The 10371-nt window shown below is 44.4% G+C and overlaps 2 protein-coding genes across 2 annotated transcripts; one reads left to right on the forward strand and one right to left on the reverse strand.

The window, feature by feature from the left end:
* Positions 1–688: 688 nt before the first annotated feature.
* LOC124690889 (GPI transamidase component PIG-T) lies at positions 689–4686 on the forward strand (the record flags this gene model as incomplete). Its single annotated transcript, XM_047224215.1, has 5 exons — positions 689–835; positions 1236–2417; positions 2597–2746; positions 2828–3008; positions 4353–4686. Coding segments are annotated over 5 exons (1830 nt in total), but the record flags the coding sequence as incomplete, so codon positions are not given.
* A 602-nt stretch (positions 4687–5288) lies between these two features.
* Positions 5289–9304, reverse strand: LOC124690890 (shugoshin-1-like). The gene is made up of 17 exons (XM_047224216.1): positions 9289–9304; positions 9041–9195; positions 8869–8927; positions 8660–8768; positions 8317–8340; positions 8145–8213; positions 8004–8054; positions 7823–7925; positions 7608–7665; positions 7395–7526; positions 7169–7313; positions 7006–7062; positions 6862–6912; positions 6652–6763; positions 6204–6261; positions 5985–6104; positions 5289–5880 (listed from the first exon to the last, which is right to left on the reverse strand). The coding sequence occupies exons 1-17, from the start codon at positions 9302–9304 to the stop codon at positions 5577–5579; spliced, it is 1623 nt and encodes a 540-aa protein (XP_047080172.1). The 3' UTR covers positions 5289–5576.
* Positions 9305–10371: the final 1067 nt, after the last annotated feature.

Genomic DNA, 10371 nt, shown 5'->3' on the forward strand with positions numbered 1-10371 from the left:
CCAACATTCAAAAGAGCCACTAATTCAGACATTTTCTTTTTAACTTTATTTTGTAATCGTTAGAGATATTTTCGTATCTTTATCATTTACTATTTGGTTCTATAAACATATCATGGTATTAATTGTAAAAAAAAAAGCTATTCCAATTCGTCTACACTCCAATTTGTGCTGTACAAAGAAAAAGGAACAACATATAAGAATATAAAAAGTGCATTATAAGAGATCTATGAAAGAAAGCAGTCATCTTTAAATACACAGAATGTTTTACAGACCATCCTTGTAGTACTCCAAGAAATGGATTTTTAATGAAGTGTACTGTAGTTAGAGTTTACCTCACCTCCTGCACTGAAACTGAAAGACCCCTCCCTGTCGCTTCTGGGAAACACGGATCTGATCCTGCCCTTCCCTTCCCCTTGACACAAGCGCCGCCGCGCCGGCGAGAAAGGAGGAGGCCGGCCGCCGGCCTCCAGTGCCCCCTCCCTCCCCCATCTGGCGACTCACTGCGCGCGCCAGCACCGCAGTGCGGACTGCGGATGATTCTCTGATGAACTGAAGTATCAGGTAGTCCCAGCGGCGAGCCACGACCCCCAAGAAACCAACCCCGGGGCCGGCGCTAATGGCGCCCGCGCTGCGGCTGCTGGCCCTCTCTCTCCTGCTCCTCCTCCTCGCCGCCGCCGCGCCGGCGCCATCTGCGGCGGCGGAGGAGGAGTTCACGGAGGAGCTGCTCCTGCGGCCGCTGCCCGACCGCAAGGCGCTGGCCCACTTCCACTTCCGCTCCTCCACGCCCGCGCCCGGCCGCCACCACCACCTCTTCCCCAAGGCCATCTCCCACCTGGTGCGTACTCCCCCTCAAGCCTCAAACGCACATCTCCGGCCACCGCTCCTAGGGTTCCTGTTCTAATTGCCCTGCGCTGGGCTGCGTTGCGTTATGTTTAATTTAATTGTCCGGCAAAAGAATGGACGGGATACACAAATCAATCAAGCGATTTAAACCCATCATGTAGCTCTGCTGAACCTGAATTTGATCTTGTCCAACAACTGCTGCTATGTACAACGAATCTACTGCAAAAGATGGTGCGTATTAGCTTCTGCAGCAGATCCATTGTACACTAGTTGAGGCTAGATGGGGATCTTGACTGCTATATGCACCATCTCGGCGAATCCCCATACCTTATCGTAGTCCAGTCTAATGCCGGAGCTACTACTAATTAACACCATGCCCTGTTGTAAACCAGGTCCAGAAGTTCCATATCAGCGAACTGGAGCTATCGTTCACGCAGGGGAGGTGGAACTACGAGACGTGGGGCGGACATGATCCGCTGTCAACAAACACAAAGCCCCCCGGTGTGGAGCTATGGGCGGTCTTCGACCTTCCTCTCTCCGAGATTGATGGCACATGGAAGAACCTCACGCACGCGCTGTCAGGCCTGTTCTGCGCGTCCATCAACTTCCTAGAGTCTTCCACCGCCTTCTCGGCTCCTCGCTGGGGATTCAAATCGAATGAAGGCAACCTCCGATACGGTGCCTTGCCTCGTGAAGCTGTCTGCACCGAGAACCTCACACCTTGGCTGAAGCTTCTTCCGTGCCGTGACAAGGCTGGCATTGCCTCTTTGCTGTACAGGCCTTCGATTTATAAAGGGTACTACCATTCACAGAAGCTCAAGCTAACAACGTCCAAGACAGGAGGCATTGTTCTTGATCAGTCACTGACGGTTGTGCTGCAACCAAATACGGCTAGGGGTAAGCAGCTACATTCTGCTGATGGAAAACCTCAGCCTAGCTGGTCCTTGGAGCATCTGTTCAACAGGAAATTGTCCGGGAAATGTCTCGTTTCTAAATCCAGCAGGATATTTGTAGAGATTGAGAAAGGCATACTTGCCGAATCGGGGCCAGAAGTTTCTTGGAGCAATGAATTCTTTGAACTTTCCACCGCCCCTGACAGGGTGCTCAAAGAATTGGATCACTTGGACGTCCAATCATCGTCATTATATGAATATGATCTTGGTAACTACAATGATGATAAGCCTTTGGATGTGGGCATAACTTGGAAGCTTCCCCTCATATGGTCTTGCTCCCCCGCACCATATTATGCAAGAAGATTTCTTATGGGCAGTGGAAACGAAAGAGGGTCTATTGCTCTGTCATTTCTATCCACTGATTTACACAAGCAGTTGGGTGGCAGCTCAAATGATTGTTCATTAAAGGCTGTAGTTCTCCAGGTTTTTCCATGGTATGTTAAGGTCTTTTATCATAGCCTACAAATTTTCATTGACGGGAGCAGCAAGGCTATACCAGAAGTACTTGAAATGATCCATGTCACTCCTTCAGAAGACAAACTTTCGCCTGGAACGCTGGAGATGCTGCTAAGATTTCCTTGCGGCATGCAATCAGCTACCTTGATATTGGACTTTGACAAGGTCTGCTCTGATGCTTAATTGCCTGAATATGTCATCCTTTTGGTTAGGAAATGAATTTTTTCCTGGCATTTTACTATTGGACATGTCTTTTTTTTTTCTGCCCATTGTGCATTCTCCATTTTGTGTTATATTCATTTTATTTGTTTATGGCAATCTTACATGAGTATATGTATTTTCAGGGATTCCTACACATAGATGAATACCCTCCTGATGCTAATCAAGGATTTGATATTCCATCAGCGTTGGTTAGCTTTCCTGAGTTTAATTCTAGCAGAAGATATCCCGAAACAGATCCAATGTTTGTATCACCTTTGCTAGAAAATTTTAAGGTAAATATAGGATTCTAGTACCTTGTGGATTTTCGATATTCTGCTTTGATTTTCTCATTGCAATGTTATTGTGTGCTGCAGGAAGAAAATGTTGTGAAATCATACACAGAAGTGCTGCTTGTTCCCTTGACAACTCCTGATTTCAGCATGCCGTATAATGTTATCACCTTCACTTGCACTGTCCTGGCTCTGTACTTCGGGTCACTACTTAATGCTTTGAGACGAAGAATTGGTGAGGAAGAGAGCAAGTTGAAAAAAGCAGGTAATTATGTACTTGGTTCATGTCTTTATTTTTCTGTGATGCCATTACAAAGTAGCAATTTGCTCGCTTTAATCTTCATATGATGAGGTAGTTGATGATTTCCCTTCATCTGGGTATGAAATGTGAAGTTAGTTGCTCTATTTAGACAGTAGCCATTATGGAGTGGTTGATGATACATGTTTTTCCTTCAAAACTAATTGAGTTCAAATGTGAAAATAGGTCTGAGCTGTTTTGTGTGCTAGGATTGCTCACACTATTAACTGCAAAAAATAATAATTGATATGATCATTAGTTATCAGTATCACAATAACATAGAACCCATTGATTTCCTCGTGTTACATACATGGTAGCCTTGTTTCCAAGCGAACAGTTTTTCTACATTAACATGAACCAGAAAGAAGGTGTGCATTAACATGAGCCAGAAATAAGGTGTGCTCGGATCGGATTATAGTCAACAATTGTTAGTTCTACTTGCAAGCTGAATCAGACTACACCGCAACTTTTTTCTTGTCTTAAGTTAACAGTGTGTAATGGGGTTTTCCATTTCAGTTCTACTTTATGGTTTGTACAATGATGGAGCATAAGAAATAAACTATGTTGATGAATTGATTGATAAGGGTTTGATGGACTGGCCAAAAATAGAGAATTCTTAGTTTGAATAAAGTTTGGTTTTACATGTTTGGGGATGGTATACTCCTTTAACAAATATATGTTCTTATGGACACTAGGTTGTCTGCAAGATATAATGTCGATTATTTAATTTAGGAATATATTACTTAGCAAACAGCTATAAAATTACACTGTTATCGTATATTTGGTTTTGTTTGTTTTGTCTGACTGTGTGTGATGTTAGAGTTGAGTTCAGTATAGCCCTGCACTACCCAGAGCAAGTAACTTTCCAGTACAGTTTCGTAGGATTTTACATCATCAAAGTTGCAAGGCTCGGTTAGATTTAGCAGAGTTATCATGTTTTTGCATATAATTGCAATTGTATTTGCTGATCTGAACAGTTCCTGTTTCCACTAATAACACATGAACATGAACAAATTAGATAGAGTTACAGTAGTTTATCTAGACAATATTTATAATTGTTATATGTTTATGTTATGGCATTGATCCATCCACCTAGTTGCTTCTAAAACTGGAACACTAAAACAGATTTTTGCCGACACAATAATGGCACTGAAACTTACTGTACCGACCTTGCACATTTTGTGTGCGTGAGCAACTTCATCCTTCGATCTTTATTCTTGTAGCACGTCTAAGTGGCTATTTCAACATTACATGTTAGTATTGACTTCTCAAATTTTATAAATGTTCTAACTAATCTCAATTCTGTAACAGCTTCAAGGCCTGCACTCATTCCTATGTTGATAGCTAGGCTAAGGGGTCAGAAGGCCGATCCATCAAACTCAGAATCCTCGCCTGTATCTCCAGCAGGGCTAAAACTACTACTAAAGGTTGCGTTCGTCGCGGTAGTAGCTGTTGCATTTCACTATCTGTCAAACAGTTGAGAACATTTTTGAGCTAGTTATAGACCACGGTGATATATTTTGTGTGATCTTTTGTAGCCTATGGTATACCTGTAGAGGTGCTTGCATACCGATCATCTTTTTTGTTTCACTCTGGATTCTTAACTTTCCTCCCAATGCAGCTTGTACATCTTCTCTTTTTACAATAAGATGTAGTACTTCATAGCTAGCAAATATGCTTACATCATTCACCAAATTTGGAGCCAGAAAATTTAGGAGAATCTTGAAGCCACTAGCAGGTTCTTGTCTCTTGGCCAGTGCTTGTAGATGACGAAATCCTTCGACGCATGATAGCAGGTTCTCATATATTACCGCCGATGGGCCTCATAATTGCCCTCTGTCATGCATGGTGACCACATGTAATCAATCCGATTGAACTGCCAGACGATTGCACCTGATTGAGAAGGCCAGATGAATAGGACTCTGCTGGAGCAACATACATCCAACTTTTGTGTCTTCAGGTAGTTTGCTAGAGATGCTCTAATCACCACAGCGTGGGATGCCTTAGGGAAGATTTGAGGCACAGTTTTGCCTAATTTTCTGTAAAATGGAATATTCTATGATTATCGAAGTAACTGAAGTTTTATCAGGCAGCACTGTGGTGCAGTGTTAAACCTGGTATCGATAAAGGCAAGCAGAAGCTTGAACATGATCTGCTGGGACTCAGTGCTCATGCCAAAATACCAGTTAACACAAGATCTCTTAAAATGAAACAGAGAGAACATCACTACTTTTATTTCAGCTAAAGAAATAACACAACTAATCCCATTAATGTTGGCAGCGATATTACACCGTCAGAACATGCGTACCCGGTTTCAATTAGCATTGCCATTCCGGGCTGGGTCATATATGTGACAAATTGACATGGTCAGTTTTAAAGGGTGGGATGTACAGTCCGTCCCCACTATAGCTAAATAATAACATGATACTTCCCTCGCGGGGAGAACAACAGGCTACAAGCATACAGCAAACATGATTCTACTCCAAAAAAAGACACTGCCAGTAGTCAGATTCTCCATATGCTACTAGGTGCTACTTAAGGTCGTCGCATCTTCACATTCAGTGGTATCTCCTTGTAAGAGACAGCCTTTGCTGCTCCCCGCATGGAAGACCTTCTACCAGTCACCTCCACTGAAGACCTCCCTGCCGCCTGCTCTTCAGGAGGTTCCGTCGAAGGACGGCGAGCATTCTGTTTCCCCGTTTCACTCTGCTCGGTAGAGATTTTTGAACTGGAAGGAGGTAAAGGGGCAACAATATCCTCTTGCGCCGTCTCAAGAGTGCCCTCTGTGACCTCACAAGATACTGGGTTTGATCTTGACGATTTTTGCCTTTTAGATTTTCTGCAGATGTTTATGCCAACCATGGTTATCATGTTCTGTTCAGAAAGCACGTGCATCGGTCGAAGCCTCAAAGGCACATAGAGGTGATCAGGCAGAGATTTTACCTCATGTCTTCATGATGCGGTGGTTCGCTGGAAGTTGAGTGAAGTTTGGCAGTAATGCCCTCCTCTATGTTTGAGTCTTTCTGACCTTCAGATGGTTCCAGCTTCCGCTTACTGGCAACCCTACACACAGACATCCGGAGTCAACTCGATATTGGTTGGGTAGGTTGCGCTACGTACTATTGAGTGCATCTCAAATATCACTATGATGATGGGTCATACCTCCTGTTTGCTCTCTTCTCGGGTGGGACTGGATGCTTAATATTATATTGTGGAGATGCTGAAAAGGAATTGCAGTTACAGTAAGATTTATTTCTTATTTCAATACAAAGATTAAGAATACTAAAAGGATACAGTTAGCTAGTAGTTTGGCCACTGTTGTTCGGATTTGAAATATTGAACTTACAGCACAACAAAGTTGTACATGTGAGCATCGACAAACAAATGTACTTTCTATTTAAATTTTCCTGCATACTACGAAATTCTTCCATTCAAAACTGACGTAAACGTGAAGTTTTAGATGCGCATACTATGCTTGAATCCTCGAAACTGACGTAAACATGAAGTTTTGGACCGACAAACAAATGCAGGATCGCAGTAATTAAGAGTCTAAGATGAGCACAATACATCAGCAAAGTCTTTGAAGGGTAGATAAAGACAGATAATTTACACTGAGTTTCCGGTAAATTGTTTGGGCTGGCATCCATGGCCTTATCGTCATTTTGATGTGCCTCGAGGTCCCCGACTGCAGCAACCCTTGAATCTACTTCTTGTGTGCCCTCCTAGTAGCAATGTAGGAAACAAGTAAACTTGTAATAAGGATTAAGACTCCTACATGAGTAGACATGTTGATCAAATACTGAAAAACTGTACTGCATACCTCCACAATCACTTCTTGTTCTGGTTGCTTATTCATCTCATTTTGATTTTCCTGACACAATCATACAATCAGGCTATGAGACGTTAAAACTCAAGCTACAACATCATTAACTACAAGCTGAGTCTAAGAGTGGAACCAATTTACATTGAGTACTGAAGTTTTTACTTTATGCCCTGCTGTGTTGCCTTGTGTTGCCCCCTGCTGCACATTATATCAAAAAAATATAACAAGGAATGAGAATTACCCTGTTGAAGCTTAACCGTTGGAAGTTGGAACAAAAAACAGAAATGCAATAGCAATATTTTACCATGTCGTTTGCATTGTTTAGTTCTGGAACACTAAAACTAGAAGATGAAGGGACATCAGTGTCCATATGCAAGGTCTCACAAGAGACTTCTGACATTTCATAAGATCCTGGGTTCAGTCTAGAAGACCTTCTGCGTAGCGTGTTTCTGATCACATATGCAAAACAGTGATCAGCCTTGAATCAGATAGTACTGCAGCATGAACACATTTTTCTAAGCAAATACTACCTCTGATCCTCATGCTGCGATGATTCAGGGGGTTGCATATCAGGCTTGTAGCTCGGCTGAACTGTGGTGGTGTCTTTTGTACCTTCGCATGATTCTGACTTTCGTTTACTTGTGCGCCGACTCACTGATGTCCTGAATGAATAGAAATTCGTTTGGGTAAATAAGGCTATCAGTTGCCATCGCTTCTAAGGATTAGTAAACAGTCAACAATACCTCTTATTTGTTTTAGCCGGTAGTGCTTCCTCAAGGACTGTACTACATGGTATAGAGGCTGTGAAGAAATTGACAGGAAAATGATACTGGGGATTATATAAGTGCACAACTTGAGGTAAATTAGAAATGAATAATATATATAACTAGGGCAATTTGGATCCATAAAATGCAATTGTTGTAAAAAAATATAAGAAAGGAAGAAGAGTGAGGTTTACGTTGTGTCTCAACTGAGTGGTGCACATCAGCACTGGTGGCCTTACTATCAGCTTGATGAGCCTCAACTGCAGCAAGTTCAAATGGAGCAGCGTCTACCTCCTCCTTAATAATTCAATTAAGAGATCTTAGAATTATGGATGAAAATGGTGAACCATTTAATTTGAGAATTGTGCCAGCTACCTGTGAAGTAACTTGTTTCTGCAGCTGGTCGTTAGCAGTGCTACTCTTTCGCTGCAATTAGTGAAGGTTGGAAAGGAAATAATAAATTTGTCTGTAACAAGAGGAAATTCAGTTAAGCCATGTCTTACAATCTTACTTTACCTCGAGCCCTGAACCCTTTAATTTACACACTATTGCTGCACATGCAAGCTCATGCTGCAGTACCTTTAGCTGCAATGTACATCCACAAATAATTCCCCAAATCAGTAACCTAGATGCTGATGAGTAAAGACAGTTGAAAATCAGAAAAGGAGAAGAAGCAGTGGCAGCTTACTCGATCTTTCGCGTGATTCAGTTCCTGCAGAGAAGCACAAAACCCATAGATAGATCAGAAAGTGGCTACACCAACACTACAAAACAAAGTGACTATGTGTTGTGCTTTCGTTGGTAAATACAAAGTAAAGATGTCCATTATTTTCTCAACGTTCTCTCTTCGAACTTAGTTCAATTCAATGCATATAGAACAGCAGTTCTCTTTGATTCTCGTTCACAGGTGTAATTGAAACGGTAAGCATGTGACTGCTTGGTTTGGCAACTCAGCTAGTTCCACTAGATTTTGTCGTAGTAACAGCTAAAGCTATGTATCAAAGAATGGAGATGACGAGAAATAGACGAACCGCAGTGATCTGAGAATTGGCCCGCGCAAGGTTCAGGTTCTGCTGGCGCGACGTGTTGAGCGCGGAGCGGAACTTGTTCATCTCGATGCTGCTCTTCTCAATGAACTTGCTGCGGACAAGGCATCAAAATCAGAAACTAGGTTAGTGCTTGAGAAACATCAGACACAGCCCCTTTTTGGTAGGAGCAAGGAGGGGCAAGGCACACGTACGTTCTCTGGGCAAGCAGCTGGTCTTTCTGGGCGAGCAGCTGGACCAGCCTGGCGTTCTCCTGCGCGAGCGAGCGAGGGAATCCGTCGTAGGAGTCAGCACGGAGATCGGAACGGGCAGCTGCATAGGTTGTAAGGGAGGGTGCTGTTTTGCGTGGGTGGGGGGCGGGATTACCTTGAGGACATCGCCGACGCTGACGGATCTGGGAGGGTTGGGCCTCCCGGTGTTGGTGATGTCGGCCAGCGCGACGGGCTTCCCCGGCGACGGGAGGCTGGCGCTAGGGTTTGGCTTCTGCTTCGGCTTCGGGTTCAGGCCACCGAGCGCCGCTCCTGGTTAGGTGGGGGAGCTGAGCATTAGATGGTGCGCCACGAGAGGTGCTCGCTGTGGAATTTAGGGAGTTGCGGGTGAGAGAGGAGCTTTACCGGCAGCGGCGGCCATGGCGGAGGGTGGCCGGCGCGGAACCAGAAGATGAACGCGGGTCCGGGCACGAGCGGGGAGCTGCCCACCGGCGAGGGTGCGAGGAGATCAGGCGGCGCGCGGCCGCGCCGGCCAGGTGGAGGCGCGCCGGAGTTGGATTTGGGAGGAGCGGCGCGGAGGGGATGGGAAGAGGAAAAATGGGGACTCGCCGGGTCGCAACCGGAATTCGAATTTTGGGGAATGATACTTTTTTTTTCTTTATCTTGGCGAATACCGAGGGTCGAGAGATCTCCTATACACCGGGCCGGGCCGCCAGAAGCGGATGCTTCACGGGCCGCTCCTTACGGCCCAGTAACATTTTTTTTCCAAGCGATCCAATAAGGGATCGATTTTCATTACCATCCCGATAACGGAAAACACAGGTTCAAAGGTAGCGAGAAGAGAAAGGGGGGATGGCCGCCTACTGCTAGCGTTCATAGAGGTTTTTAAGCCATATTACAGGACCAGAAACAAAACAAAAGCCAGGGGCATACATCTAAACAACTCCTCTCAGATCGAAGCAAAGCTACTCTAGGGAAATAGCAGGGGTAAATCCAACAGGTGGTCAGGCGCCATCCTCATCCGTATCCATTTCATCAGCATCAGGTTCTCCCCCTTGCCTTTGGATCGGCCGAGTGCCCCTCCTGGTAGATTGTCTCTATGTTAAAGTAGGTGTAGCAGCAGTAGCCAATCGGAGAAGACCATCCGCCCCAGCTCTGATATTTTCTGCATCAGAAGGATTATGGAGACCTGCCCAGTAATTCATAAAGACAGAAGAGAAACTAATTAGCTCGTTAGGAGTTTTGATGAGCTTTTTTTCTCAAAACAGGCTCTATTTCTCAACTTCCAAATGGCCCAACAAATAGCTGCAAGCCCGGCAATTTGGGTGTTTCTACTAGGCGAAACGTATCTGGAGAACCGCCATAAGAACTGAGTGAAGCTCCTAGCCCTATCAGATGCTCCAGTAGCCATGCCCACAGTACTCCAAACATATTTAGTTGCTACACACTCAAAGAAAAGGTGAGGAATGGATTCATCTTTGTGGGAGA

Source organism: Lolium rigidum, chromosome 2 (genome assembly GCF_022539505.1).
Source record: "Lolium rigidum isolate FL_2022 chromosome 2, APGP_CSIRO_Lrig_0.1, whole genome shotgun sequence".
NCBI lineage: Eukaryota > Viridiplantae > Streptophyta > Magnoliopsida > Poales > Poaceae > Lolium > Lolium rigidum.